This window comes from Heloderma suspectum, chromosome 11 (assembly GCF_057233095.1).
Source record: "Heloderma suspectum isolate Gila_16-S chromosome 11, 16-S_ref, whole genome shotgun sequence".
NCBI classification, from domain to species: Eukaryota; Metazoa; Chordata; class Lepidosauria; order Squamata; family Helodermatidae; genus Heloderma; species Heloderma suspectum.
The window spans coordinates 1449313-1464734 of NC_139468.1; the positions used below are offsets into that span (position 1 = coordinate 1449313).

Consider the following 15422-nt stretch of genomic DNA (forward strand, 5'->3'; position numbering starts at 1 on the left):
GGCAGCCCAGAGGGGCCCGCCAGCCCGCTCCCGGCCACCCTGTCCCAGGCTCACCTGGCTTTGCTGCGATAGATCAGGATGAGGGCGCAGATCAAGATGCACACCAGGGCAATGCAGACGCCGGCGACGATGCCCGTCGTAGACCTCTGGTCCAGCTGGTAGTAGCTGGAATACGCTACGGGGAAGCCAAAGACACATTGCTCCAGCGCTGCTGCTGCCACTGCGCGCAGCACTTCCGCAGATCCTGCGCGTGCTGCCAGGCTGCTCTTCCGGCACGGCTGCCCAGGGAAGGATCCCAGCGCTCCTGGGAATGCTCGGGGGCAGGCCGCAGGACAAGTCAGAAGGGCAAGGGCACGCTCGGGAACGCTGCCCTGCCCCGGCCGCCCCTGCTGGGGAGGACGGGTGGGAGGACGGGAGGAAGGGCGGGCCTCCTCTGGGCGGCCTTGAAAGCCAGCCAAGCCCACCAGAGCAAGAGAGAGAGCGGCAGCAAGGAGCAACACGTGCCAGGGAGGACGGTCCTCCCGCCCGCTCCCGGAAGGGGCAACGGATGCCCCGCGCGAGGTGCAGCCGCCCTTTGGCGCCACGCTCCTGACCGCCACTGCACAAGCCCCGCCAGGCTTGCCTCAGGGTCACACGCAGCCAAGCTCCCGGAAACTGAGCCCTGCCGGGTGGCTGAGGCACTGGGGCCCGAGCGCCGAGTGTGCTCGTGGCTCACACTCTCACAGCCAAACAGCTCCCCCCCGTCAGGCCCGGGCAGTGAAGAGCCCGCAGAGCCAAGGACACCCCCAGCCTGGCCGTCCCATTCAGATGCTGGGGGCAGCCCCAGACAAGGCCTTCTCCGGCAACGGGGCCCCGCGAGGCGGCATTTTACTGGTGCCGGTGTGGGGAGGGACTGGGAGGGCAGCGCGCCGCTCCCTCTTTGTGGCCACACATGAAGCGCGGCTCCCCAGAGCAACAAGAGGCACAATCTTCACACGTGACAAGCACACGCAGTTACCTCACCCCACACACTTTAACCAGCACGGTGGCATGTCACATGTGAAGGGATGGTGAACATGAATCATGGTAAATTAAATGTGTTTTAAGCAGGGCTCTACGGGATCCCCCCCCCCCCGCCCTGCTGACTAAATCTTTGTCCCCGGGGAAGGTGGTGATGGGGGGGAATACCTGAAGACACTTCAACTTGTGCTTCACGAGGAGGCCAATGCTGAAGCTTCGGCCTTCTTTCCCTTTCCACTTAAAAATCCGAGCCACTGCGGCCGTCTTTCCCCATCCCATGCCCCAAGGAATAACATGGCAGCATCACGCTGTGCCGTTCCCAGGGTCGGTCTGGGGACATTCTGGAAGCGGGCGGCAGCCTGCACGCAAACCGCGGAAGGGCTGGCAGCACCTTGTTTTAAATCAGGGTTGCAAAGGGCACGGCCAACCAAGACACTCCTGGCGGCCCATCAGGCACCCCTACATTTGCCATGGTGGCGGCAATACCGGGGGCCCCTTGCTGGCACTAGCTAGAGCACCTCCAATCTCTGATCACACAGCGCAGAGTCAAACTGTGGAATTTGATACCACAAGACGCAGCGATGGCCACCAATACAGACGGCTTAAAAGGGGGACTGGACAAATTCATGGAAGAGGATGAGGCTGTCAATGGCTACTAGTCCTGATGGCCGTATGCTACCTCCAGGATCGGAGGCAGCACGCCTATGTGCACCAGTGGCTGGGAACCTGGGCGGGAAGGAGCTGTTGCGCTCATGTCCTGCTTGTGGGTTTCTTGGTCTCCAGCTGGGCTAGATGGGCCTTGGTCTGATCCAGCATCAGGGCAATTCTGATGTTCTTATGTCCTTAAGGAAGGAATTCCCTTGCTAGCACTCCAAGGGAGTCCCCAGGCTTATGTGGGAGTGTGCATGCATGTGCAGCTCCCTGGTGCTACCCATTATGGCCCTCAGGGCCAAAAAAGTTATGCATCTGTTTTAAATAGTAAACCAAAGGAAAGGAAAAAAGCTTCCGCATCAGCCTCCTCACTGAATGTAAATTAAATCTACCCAAACCCCAAACATTCACTCCCTGCCCATCTTCAGAATATTTCCTCTCCAACCCTGTGCAAATGTGCCAAAGAAGTTCCTTTGTGAAACTCTGGCACAGCCTTAGCTCTTGAGCTGCTCCGGCACCTCCCAGGCACAGAGGATGGCTAGACTGATGCTGCTGCCATTTGTCTAATGATGTAAGACACGCAAACCAGCCCTGTGCCATCCTCCATCCTCCTCTCTCATTAGCTTGCTTTTAAAAAGGGACTTGGCGAAGTTCAGCCTCCCTGTGCAAAGGAACACGTCTACAAACACGCCCAGCCACACCACGCCTCCACCCAGGACCCCATCAGAAGACCGTCCCCACCGCCTGGTGCACACCTGTGTCACCATCTGCAGAGTCCAACCGTCTGGGCCTCTGGTTCGACTCCGATGCCTCCTTTGGCGAGACGGCCAGTTCAACCGCAGTGGAGAAAGGCCCCTCCCCCACGTCATTGGATGCTGCTATTTTAACCAGGTAGACGTTTCCAGCCAGGAGGTTCTCCAGCAAAGCCATCGTTATCGTTCCTATGGGAGAGGAACACAGCAAGAAGGCTCACGGTTGGATCTGGCCAACAAGCATCACGCCCTCGGCGCGCCAGACAGGCTGGCCTGTATTCTGTGGCCAAGCAGCACTGCAGTGACAGCAGCTTCGTTTGCTTTGCTGAATAATTTGCTCCCCACTTTTCTACATGAACATGCCCTCAAGAGAGTCTTGCAAGCTTTGTTTAAGGAACAGTAAGCAATAAAGCAAAGTGTTAAAAGGAAACACAACAAAGCGCCGGTTGGCATAGGGTGCGTTTTAAAGGGAGGGGATGTTGCGCAAGCAAAAACCATGAGTTGGACGCCACTGTTTTGTTATGCCTCTAGAGGTCCTGTGAACTTCTTTTCCCCTCTTAAAAAACCTTAAGGAGCTGTTCCTAGCCTGTTAACAACATCTTGATAGTCCTCGGATTGGACTTCCTGCTCTAGACACTACGGCACCCCAGGCCCAAAGCTTGGCCTCATCCCTGCAGCTCCCAAAGCCCCTTTGGGAAGCATCCCAACACTTCCACCCACGCCTTCCCTCCTTCTCTCCTGCAAGCCAGGCAGGGATGAGCGTGATCAAGGAGAGCAGCATGCGGCTGTTACCGGAGCCCCTCTGCTGGTCCAGTGCCGACACAGGAGCTTTGTTCGGGACAATGCTCCTGGGCTGGGGCATTTTGTGGACGGGCGCGATTCCATTTTCTTCTCCCTTCTCCCAGTTGAATGGAGGAAGCCACTTTCGTAGCAAGGTGCCTTCTCAGGCCACCAACTGCCCATCCTGGGACGGGGCCTGCCGGGCTGGCACTGCTCAGCGCGAACGGCACACTGAGGCTGGCGCTGTCAAGAGAGGAGCTTGAAATCCAGGGAGAAGCTTTGCACAGGCCATCCCCGCTGAGGCCGGCGACGCGGCTCCTGGGCCGCCCTCTACAGCCCCCACTCACCTTCCCTGTGCAGGACTTGCCACTCGCCAGCAATCCACGCTTTCCGCGACGCATAGAGGATGGTGTAGCGAGATACCAGGGTGCCGAGGCCCCCAGGCGGCTTCCAGGACACCAAGGCCGTGTCCTCCTCTATCAGAGTCACCTTCACTCCCAGCGGGGGACCGGCTGGTGCTGTGGGGACAGCCACATGGCACTACTGGAAAGTCAATGCACCCACAAGCCCTGGAAGTGAAACTAGGCTAGCCCAAAGGACTGGCCGGTCTCCAAAACGGCTCACGGTATCACCAGACTCCAAGATGGTAACTGGCTTTCCTCCCCATGCAAACAAGTGGGCATCCCCCCTCCTCAGAAAATACCAGAATGACACAGGAAATTCTGTTTTTAAGTGTTCTCCCCTTTGCGGTTCTGCACTTGGGCACAGGACGGCTGCAAGGGCTTGTAGCACTTGGGACCCGTCCGCATGCAGACAAGTCTGGTCAAGCACCAGACAGCTATGTCGCTGGCCAGATGGGGCAGGTGGGCAGGGCTGCCAGTGCAGATGCAAAGCCAGGCCTCTCCCAGCAAGCAGGGGTCTTGTGCCCTGTTCCAAGGCTGATCCTGCGAACAGCTGGTAGCCCAGCCAAGGGCAGCCTCAACCCTCCTTCCCATGCCGTCCTCACCTTCCGGAAGTGTAGTGTGGTAAACCACGGGACTCCAAGGGCTGGAGAGCTGGTCCACATGCAACCGGACCGCAAATTCATACTTGGTGCTTGGTTCCAGTCCTTGAACCAGCATGCGAGTTTCTGATCTGGGAACACGAACACACAGGAGGGGGACTGAGTGCCAGGCGCAGCTCAGCACTGCGCACCACGACGGGGCCTCTATTCTCTTCCACAGCCCCACCAAGAGTGAAACTGGGGGCACCCGAATGCTCTGCAGGACAGCCTTTACAGAGGAGCAGAGTTCAGCACTTTGGCAGAAGGATCTGCCAACCTTCTGCAAGGCCACACCCGTCCTGGAGGGCAGAAGCGGAGTGGCACAAGCCAGCCAGCCTGACCCACTCTCGGGATTCCCTGCAATGCAAGCTGCCAGCTCATCTCATGAGTGCCGCCACAGGGAGAGCTCAAGAGGCCACGTGGGCACTGGGCCACAGGAGCGGTGCTGCGACCAGCCCTGAGTAGAGATGTGAAGGCCCAGGGAAAAAAAGAAAAATTCAGACAAAATCCTGGGTTTTTTCTGAGGACAGTTTTTATTTTGTTCCCCCAAATGGCAAAAATTGAACAGCTTTGGATTATGAAAAAGCTTCTCTTAGAATTTAAGACAAAGTATTTATATATCATTACCCAGCCTTTCCCCTTCATGGATCACTGCCTTGTTGTGGCGAAGGGGCTTGCGTAACTCAGTGAAACCATAAGCTATGCCGTGCAGGGCCACCCAAGACAGACAGGTCATGGCGGAGAGTTCTGACAAAATGTGGTCCACTGGAGAAGGAAATGGCAACCCACTCCTGTATTCCTGCCAAGAAAACCCCATGGAACATATCACAAGGCTAAAAGAGATGATGCCGGAAGATGAGCCCCTCAGGTCGGAAGGTGTCCAATACACTACTGGGGAAGAGCAGAGGGAATTTCCAAATAGCGCCAGAAAGAGTAAAGCGGCTGGGCCAAAGCTGAAAGGACACTCAGCTGTGGATGTGTCTGGTGGTGAAAAGAAAGTCCGATGCTGTAAAGAACAATATTGTTTAGGAACCTGGAATGTCAGATCAATGAATCAAGGTAAGCTGGAGGTGGTCAAACATGAGATGGCAAGATTGAACATCGACATCTTGGGAATCAGCGAACTAAAATGGATAGGCATGGGTGAATTTAATTCAGGTGACCATCGTATCTACTACTGTGGGCAAGAATCCCTTAGAAGAAATGGAGTAGCACTCATAGTCAACAAAAGGGTGGGAAAAGCAGTACTGGGGTACAATCTCAGAAATGATAGAATGATCTCAGTACGAATCCAAGGCAAACCATTCAACATCACAGTAATTCAAGTCTATGTCCCAACCACTGAGGCCGAAGAAGCTGAGGTTGATCGGTTCTATGAAGACCTACAACACCTTCTAGAACTAATACCAAAAAAAGATGCCCTCTTCATCATAGGGCATTGCAATGCTAAAGTAGGAAGTCAAGAAATCACCGGGATAACAGGCAAGCATGGCCTTGGTGTACAAAATGAAGCAGGACAAAGGCTAATCGAGTTTTGCCAAGAGAATCATATTTGCTATGATCAGCGAACACTCTTTTCCAACAGCAGAAGAGGAGACTCTACACATGGACATCACTAGATGGTCAATATCGAAATCAGATTGATTATGTCCTTTGCAGCCAAAGATGGAGAAGCTCTATACAGTCGGTCAAAACAAGACCTGGAGCTGACTGTGGCTCAGATCATGAGCTGCTTCTTGCAAAAGTTTGGCTGAAATTGAAGAACGTAGGGAAAACCACTAAACCATTCAGGTATGACCTCAATCATATCCCTTATGAATATACAGTGGAGGTGAGGAATAGATTTCAGGGATTAGACCTGATAGACAGAGTGCCTGAGGAACTATGGATGGAAGTCCGTAACATTGTTCAGGAGGCAGCAACTCAATCCATCCTAAAGAAAAAGAAATGCAAGAAAGCCAAGTGGCTGTCTGATGAGGCTTTACAAGTAGCTGAGGAAAGAAGGGAAGCGAAAAGCAAGGGAGAAAGGGGAAGATATACCCAACTGAATGCAGAGTTCCAGAGAACAGCAAGGAGAGACAAGAAGGCCTTCTTCAATGAACAATGCAAAGAAATCGAGGAAAACAACAGAATGGGAAAGACTAGAGATCTTTTCAAGAAAATTGGAGATCTCAAGGGAACGTTTTGTGCAAAGACGGGCATGATCAAGGACAAAGAAGGCAGGGACCTAACAGAAGCAGGTGAGATTAAGAAGAGGTGGAAAGAATACACTGAGGAACTATACAGGAAAGATCTGAATGTCCCCGATAGCCATGATAGTGTGGTCACTGAACTTGAGCCGGACATCCTCGAGAGTGAAGTCAAGCGGGCCTTAGGAAGCATTACTAACAACAAAGCTAGCGGAGATGACAGTATTCCAGCTGAGCTATTTAAAATCCTAAAAGATGATGCTGTTAAAGTGCTGCACTCAATATGCCAACAAATTTGGAACACTCAACAGTGGCCACAAGACTGGAAAAGGTCCGTTTACATTCCAATTCCAAAGAAGGGCAATGCCAAAGAGTGTTCAAAGTACTACACAATTGCGCTCCTTTCACATGCCAGCAAGGTGATGCTCAAAATCCTACAAGCTAGGCTTCAGCAGCATGTGAACCAAGAACTACTGGAGGTACAAGCGGGGTTTTGAAGAGGCAGAGGAACTAGAGATCAAATCGCCAACATTCGCTGCATCATGGAGAAAGCAAGAGAATTCCAGAAAAACGTCTATTTCTGCTTCACTGACTACACTAAAGCCTTTGATTGTGTGGATCACAATAAACTGTGGAAAATTCTGAAAGAGATGGGAGTACCAGACCACCTTACCTGTCTCCTGAGAAACCTGTACGAGGGTCAAGAAGCAACAGTAAGAACCGGACATGGAAAAACCGATTGGTTCAAAATTGGGAAAGGAGTACGACAAGGCTGTATATTGTCGCCCTGCTTGTTTAACTTATATGCAGAGTACATCATGAGAAACGCCGGGTTGGATGAATCACAGGTCGGAATTAAGATTGCCGGGAGAATTATCAACAACCTCAGATACGCAGATGATACCACCCTAATGGCAGAAAGCGAAGAGGATCTCAAGAGCCTCTTGTTGAGAGTGAAAGCGGAGAGTGCAAAAGCTGGTTTGAAACTCAACATTAAAAAAACGAAGATCATGGCATCTGGCCCCATCACTTCCTGGCATATAGAAGGGGAAGAAATGGAAGCAGTGACAGATTTTATTTTCTTGGGCTCCAAGATCACCGCAGACGGAGACTGTAGCCATGAAATTAAAAGACGCTTGCTCCTTGGGAGGAAAGCTATGGCAAACCTAGACAGCATAGTAAGATGCAGAAACATCACCTTGCCGACAAAGGTCCGCATAATCAAAGCTATGGTTTTCCCAGTAGTAACGTATGGCTGTGAGAGCTGGACTATAAGGAAGGCTGAGCGCCGAAGAATTGATGCTTTCGAACTGTGGTGCTGGAGAAGACTCTTACGAGTCCCCTGGACTTCAAGGAGGTCCAATCAGTCCATCCTAAAGGAAATCAACCCTGACTGCTCATTGGAAGGACAGATACTGAAGGTGAAGCTCAAATATTCTGGCCACCTAATGCGAAGAGAAAAGTCACTGGAAAAGACCCTGATGCTGGGAAAGATTGAAGGCAAAAGGAGAAGGGGATGGCAGAGGATGAGATGGCTAGATAGCATCACCGTTGCAATGAATATGGACTTGAGCATGCTCCGGGAGAGAGCGGAGAACAGGAAGGCCTGGCGTGCTATGGTCCATGGGGTCATGAAGAGTCGGACACGACTTAACGACCGAACAACAACAACAACCCAGCCTTTACTACCCCCAAAATGATTTCTAAAAACTATATAATAAGAACTCTTTTATAGAAAGACTAGCGATGCAAAATGTCTGGAAATAATGAAGCCGTGGGGAAAAATGTTTGTTTAATCCTCTCTGTAAGATTCCCAGCATAGTTCTTTCATTTCTTATTAATATTATTGATCTAAAGTCTATTTTACAGACAGTTTCCCAACATGTGAGTATAGTCACCGTTGTGCATTCTTGACAGGAAATGTGCATTCCTGACAGCTTGGAGTTTGTTCTATAGAGTCCTGTGTTTCTGGTGCTATAGCAGTCATTTAATGTAGTTCTTATCTATTCAGACAATAATTACAAATTTACTAAGTTAACTTTTAAAAGTTTTAAAATATAATGATAATCTTATGAGAAAACTAAGTTATACATAAAATCCCTTTAGAAGAGAAAGGCTGCTTCATGTTCCTAAAGCAGCCCTCCCCAACCTGGTGCCCTCTGGATGTTTTGGACTACAATGCCCAGCATTCCTGACCATTGGCCATGTTGCCTGAGGCTGATGGGAGCTGAAGTCCAAAATATCTGGAGGGCGCCAGGTTGGGGAAGGCAAAGAATGTTAAAAAAATAAATATTGCTTATTCTTCAATTTTCCCAAAATTTCCATTTTTTCTGAAAAAAACAACAAAGAAAAATGTATTTTTTCCCCATGGCTTCAAAATGTCTGGAAATTCTACATCTCGAGCCCTGAGTCAGCTGGGCTTCCGGCAGCCAGCAGGATCTAATCACCAACGTGGCCTTTACTGAGGAGAGAAGTTCAACACTTTGAGAAGGACCGCTCTGCCTCCTGAATCTGGCAGGTGCCCTGGGGAAGCCCATTGCTAGGTGGGCTGTCAGGCCATGTGGCTGAGCCAGTCAGGCGTAGGATTTCCAACTTCAAAAACAAATCTGAAGCAAGTCTATGAAATATGCTGTTCCCCCGTCCCTAACGTTGTGACAGCTAAATTAGAGGGTAAACCAAACTCACGAGAGCAGAAGTCTGCTCAGGCAACGCCACTTCCGCATCCTCCCCCCTAAACTGCAGCCCCCTGTGTGCCTGAAACCTGCTCTAGCAAGTCCCCAAAACCTTCAGAGCTGACCTGGGAGGCACATGGGGGGAAAGGGGGATCCATTCTGCCAGCAGTTTCCTTCCACTGGCAGAATGACTCCACTGGATGCAACCCCAGGGGATCATTAAATACCTGATTTTTAAAAATGGGTTAAATATATATTGTAATTTTCTTTGGGGTCATTTGGACATAGAATCTCCCCCAACCCTCACAAGAGCTTCTGCCATCCAGGCCTTGAGCTACTGCGACATTTCCAGAGTGAGCTGGGGGAAGATTTAACTGCACGAAGCCAAGAGGGGCTCAGGCACGCAGCCTCTCGACTCCCCCCAGTAGCAGCACCAAGCCTGGCATGTCCGTGCCAGAGGCTCTTGGGCGCCATCCCATGTGTCTTTGAAGAAGAGAGAGGGAAGGTGGCAGCCCTTTGGGGGGATTCCAGCATTCAGGTCATATAATGTTACCCGACAATCGTGTCTGATGACAGAGAGGTGGATAACCTGGACGTCTGTTTCGGAGACAACAGGAGGCTGTCAACTTGGCTGGCTTTAGAAGGGCTTTAGACAAATTCATGGTGGAGAAGGCTATCCATGGCTACTAGCCCTGGTGGCTCTCTGCCACCTCCGGGATCAGAGGCAGATGCCCGTGTACGCCAGCTGCTGGGGAACGTGGGCAGGGGGGGCCCTGCGGCACTCGTGTCCCGCTGTTGGCCTTCCACTTGGGCAGCGGGTTGGCCCCTGTGTGAGCCGAACACTGGGCTAGATGGCCCTTGGCCTGATCCAGCATCAGGGTTCTTCTTAGGTTCTTAAATAAGCCTGGGGAAGCACGTTCGAACAGGCCAAGAACTGAGCTTGCACTGGAGCTGATCTCAGAATCACAGATCGAAGGGCTGGACGCCGGCTTCACAAACTGAGAAGTCCCATTAAGTGCAAGTTAAGAGATGCACAAATGGTTATTTGGAGTGGGAAGGAAGTTGTCCAGAAAGGTCACTGGGAATAGTATAATTGGCAGAATAAATGCGACGTACGTTTGAAGGTAAAGGACCAGAGAAGCATTCTGCAGCCCCACAGGATTACAGCGGAGAGTGTAGTTGATGACCTGTGCCGAAGTGAACGCAGGACGCCCCCAGTGCAGGTAGATGGAAGACGAGGAATTCGCTTTGGCATAAAGGTGGTGGGGGGGGGGAGGGGGAGGCACCAGGCGGTCGCGGACAGCTGTTCAAGAGAGAGACGGCAGCAGCGTTTGCAGCATGACATGAGCTACAACTGGGTACGAATTACGGAGCGGGGTTGGAGCTGCTCAAAATCCCCAAGGATAAGTGGTGGTCGGCATTAGGGCATTAATACCCCAGCCACTAAAGAACCCCAATAAACCAAACAAGTCTATTCAGCCCAAATGTTACGGCAGCAAGTAATCGGACTAAGAACGAGTGTCTGAGTTTGCTTTCTCCCTCCTCCCGCCCAACCACTTTTCCTTTTGTGCCATGCCTTTACACTGTGACCCTACAGGCAAAGAGGGGCTTATTATTCACCTCTGAAAGCTCCTCTGGGAGCCTTTTTCAGCTAAACAGAAGGGTAAAAATGCTTCAGGTAAAGAGGAAATGAACCAGCCAGTTTGAAGATGTACCATGTATAGCCATCTATTCATTTGCACACACATAAAATAATTCCTTTCCATAGGCACAGACTTCACAATATCCACATAATGCTTCGTTTAAAAGAAGCTGTTAGAGGGCTCAGTTATCACCACCCACTCACTGCCACCACTACACCTGTCAGGAAGAATAAGGGGGGCAGGGGATGTTGGCAGAAGTCCCATCACTCACAGACGCATCCAGGCGTGCTGACGGTTTGATCTGCCTGGTAGCCCTCCTCCATGCTGCTGTAGGCCAGAAGCCGGACGTGGTACTTTCTTCTGGGATCTGCACAGAGAAGAATGTTCAATTCATTCACTGACAGACAGGGAGGGAGGAGAAACACAAGTTTTTTTGTTCTGTCTACAGGGCATTGGCCCCTCCCCAAAATAAATTGGGAAGTTCATTTGTGTGTATCAGGATTCACATGGGACAATGGCATGGAATCAAAAACATTTCACACAGCCAGGGGGCAAAATGGCTTCCAAAGTAATTGCGTGCTAGGAAACCTTTCTGATCTAAATCACAAAACATGAAAACCCACCTTGACACACACAGTACAAAAGGTGTTTATTTTATTATTTAGAGATGTTAGTAGAAAAGCAGTTTTTCCCCATTTAAAGACTTCCTTAGCTGGACTGAGCACGAAGAGCAGGACCTTCACTCCACAGAATCCCACGGAGCTCACACGGCCAAGGAGCAACGTCCGTGGCCTGGGGGCTGCTGGCTTGGCTGCACAAGGGTGCTTGACAGGACGCAGCGCCCAGACTCCCTGCAACACAGCTGCGTTTCTATCTGTCAAGTGGCTGGCACATGCACAGGCGTTACTGATGACTCAGAAAAAGCCACGGAAAGCGATGCCACCAGCCATAGGAGAAACACAGGAAGCCCCCATCTGCTGAGTCAGCCCCCTGGCCCATGTAGCAGCGGTGCTCCAGGGTCTTTCCTGGCCCAAGCTGGAGATGCCAGGATTGGACTCACAAGGGCTTTTATTCAGGCCAAGTGTGCGCTCTCCCACTGAGCCCCGGCGTTTCCCATCAAGCGTCTCCCTTGAGGCTTTCTGTGTGAACAGCATGAGTGGAGCTACACAGGGCAGCAGACCTGATCCACCAGGTGAGGGCCAGCGCAGGGTAGCAGTGAGAGAGTTGGCCTGGGGAGATCTGGGTTCAAATCCCTGCTCAGCCACAAAACCCGCTACTGCGTGACCTTGGGCTGTCGTGACCATCTCACCACCTGACCTGCCTCTCGGGTTGAGGGTTGCGGGGGGAACATGTAGGTCACCTAGAGTTCCTCAAGGGGGAGGGCTGGGATGAAGAACAGAATTTGACGGCAAGGGAGAGTGGAGGTTGATTCTGCTCACAGTCCATGCAGCTTTGGTGTCACACATTTGACAAAACATCTTTGCAGCTGAAGTTCTTCAACAGACACTAGCGCCCGTATCTAAATTTGGCATGGTGGGGCAGGGGAGCATCACAAGGTGGCAGGACCCTCCACCTCCTCTCTCAGCAGTGTGAAAAGCCAGCCAGCCAGCCAGCTTCCTGCTCTTTTATGGTCTGCTTCCCTTTGTCTGCTCCCCTACTCCAAAAGTGTCCTTTGATCTGCAAGCATCCGGAGGTGGTGCAGGGACATTCCACAGCAAAACGCCAGAGGGGGCTAACTCACTTTCTTCCGAAGAAGTAGCTGTGCACTTTGAGAGACTGCTGGAAAATGTTTCGTGCTTTCAAAATTTAGGTTCGCCCACCTAGAATAGCTCTAGCCAGACTCTAGACTGTAGCTTCAATGGAAAGAGAAAAGCACAAAGATCTCTGCAAAGGACTCCCAGCAAGGACCCTTCCTTTCCAAATTCTCGAAGTTTGAAGAAAGGTACCACATGCTGCAGTCGTATCTGAAAGATCTGGATACTCCGGGATAGTGCTCTGAATGGGGGCCAGAGGGAGAATTGAGATTTTTGCCACCCTTTTGTTAATGAACACAAGTTCTGCCGGACAGCACGAGAGGCGTTTCATGCTCCTCAAGGCAAGGACGGGCATCTCCACTTAATGGAGAGAGGCCCTTGTGAGCGGGGAGAGCAGGGAGGCTGGTGCCAGGGCACACATCTTGCCCCAGGCTGGATGCTGGAGCCCGGGGGCTGTGCGGTGCTGCGTCAGTGGCTTTTAAGTGGGGCTGCAGTTTCAGAAGGTGAAAGACCATCTTGGCAAGGAAGGAATCTGAAGGACGAGGAATGGTGAATACGAAGAATTTCTGAACGAAAGCGTCCAATAGCTGTGCAGAGTTCTGAAACGTTCACCTGGCCACAACAAAGGGCAGCATGATGGATGCCCTCCAGCCACCTAGCATGGCATCCTCTGGGCCTTTCAGCCCCTATAGGAAGTGATGTCGGAGGAAAACGGCTGTAATGCTGAGTGACCACTTCAGTCTGCTGCCACTATCACCACAGTTGTCTCCTTGTTTTCCTAACAGAGCTTTTAATAGCTGTATGACAGGCAGAAATTCAACAGATGTAGCTTCCCCCCACAGCATATCCATGCTGGAGTTGGTCCATCTGTTGGACTTTTGCCTGTCACAAAGATACTGAAGGTTCTGTCAGGAAAACAAGGTGGAGACCCTAAATATGCCCAGCCTCATATAACTGGGCAGAAGGAGATCCCTGTGCTATTCAAAAGTGCCATGCATCCCTTCCAAACAAACTAGGTCCCCACAATTTTTCCAGTATTCCCCAAGGACTGGTTTCAAAACTCCACATGGCTCTTGGACGCTTCCATTCAGGAATTATTCAAAGTCACTATTCCTGCTTCCTCGTCAAGACCATCGTTTGTGCTTGGGGCTGCGCCCGCCCTTCAGAACCACGTGTCACGGAGGCACTTAACGCTCCCTGACTTTCACGGGGGGCGGGGGCGAGTCCAGAATTCGCTTAGCCAGAACCCTAAATGAACCAAGGAAGTCTCACGAGCAGCTCCACTGTCCCCGGCACGTCTGGGGGCTTCTGGCCAAAGCTTCACAGAAGGCCTCTGTTTGCCGATTTCCCTGCGGAGGTCAGCAGAGCATGATGCCGCAATCCCTGAAAATCCCGCCATTGTTTCTTTCAGCTGCTACACGTTTGTGAGCCTCCAAAGAAGGCAGAACTGAGCCAACAGGTCAGGGCCAGATAAAATTAAGAAGGAATCCGAGGTCAGGACCACGAGTGGCTTTTCTCTTCTTTCCAAGCAGAGTATCCAGCCCCCGCCCTGCCCCCGCCCCACATCTCATTCATGGCTGATAAAAGTTTGGGAAGCCAAAGGGAGGAGCAAAGAGTGCAGGAGATAACATTGCACGCATTCAATGTGACTTTTCTCTCAAGGTTTTTCTTTTTTTAATGCAAACTCGTATTATGCCTGGGCCACTGGACATTATCCTGTTTCTGATCTGAAAATCAGAGATCCAAGAGCAAGCATCATTCCAAAGAGATGCAGGCCTGGCTGAAGTCAGAACGTCATGTCAGCAATTCACTCTGATTCTGAGCCAAAGGGACTTGACAAATATTCATACAAAGCAAGGTTTTAAGCCAACTCGCTAGGATTCTTTAAAATGTTTTGAGTTGTCTTGCTGGGTTGCCCTTTAAGGGAAGAAAGCATTATGGGGAGCCCAGAAGGATTTCTAAAGCACACACAGCTCTCTAGTCAAATGTCCAACTTTAATTTAATCTTTTGTGCTTCCGTGAAACTCCCTGTTCCTTTGTTGAGCCGGACTCCGGCTGGAGAGCCCTGCCAGGGTGACTGGGCCGCCCCCATCCCGTCCCCTCCAACACAATAAACTCCAGATCATCATTCAAAAAGAGGCCAGCAGCAAGGGCTGCTCTGACATTGGGGTCGTGGCCTTTGACACAGGACCTGGGACTCACCACAGCCCGCTCCAAGCAACAGAGAGGGGTCCAGGGACTGGCGAGGGGGAAGGGTGGGAACAGGCCAGCAGGGAGAAACCCGACCCTCAGAAATGCACGTCTGAAGCGCAGAAATGTAAATACACCAGAAACCGATTACAAGAATAAGCAAATATGTTCCGAGTTCAAGGCATAGAGAAAAAGCCAGGCGCGCAGTTCGGTGCCAGAGCACAAGCTAGGAGCAGAAGGGAGGCCGCCTCACGGGCCGCTTCCTGGGGTGGGCAGGGGGGCTTCGGAGTCGCTTCCTCTCAGCGCTAGATTCCACTGATACAGGCAACGATGACGACGACAACGGCCCATCGATGCATCGCTTCTGCAAAGGCCCTGAAAACATCTATTAGGTGGAAAGCCAAATGCTGGCTTATAAATACTGGAGTGAACGCATTGATCTTAAGGCAGTTCTTGTTCTCCAAGGAGAACTGCAGTTTCTGTCGCTAACCAGAATTACAAGAGGACTCTTACATGACTCCCATCAAGCTGTGAAAAATCAGAAATGCCCCCCTCGCCCACCCCAGGGGCTGACATGCTGGGGAGGGGGCTACAGTCGGAGGGGTTTCTTTCATGAATCAAGTGAGAGGGGAAAATCCTGCACTACACAAAGTCTAGGTTTGCTAGAAACCAGATGGAAGAGTCTGACTTTGTGGGCCTCCCACTTATCTGTCAAAATCTAAAAAGACGCCAACCTTTTTGTGGCTTTGT

General features: G+C 51.4%; 1 protein-coding gene across 1 annotated transcript in view; it reads right to left on the reverse strand.

Annotated features, from left to right (window-relative positions):
- The window catches only part of PRTG (protogenin), a 94627-nt gene that overhangs the window by 11456 nt on the left and 67749 nt on the right, over positions 1-15422 (reverse strand). The window contains exons 12-17 of the mRNA XM_084816484.1: positions 11000-11095; positions 10202-10388; positions 4189-4316; positions 3530-3700; positions 2406-2591; positions 55-175 (exon numbers count right to left, since the gene is read on the reverse strand). Coding sequence (XP_084672610.1) covers positions 55-175; positions 2406-2591; positions 3530-3700; positions 4189-4316; positions 10202-10388; positions 11000-11095 — 889 coding nt within the window. The remainder of the gene's footprint in view (positions 1-54; positions 176-2405; positions 2592-3529; positions 3701-4188; positions 4317-10201; positions 10389-10999; positions 11096-15422) is intronic.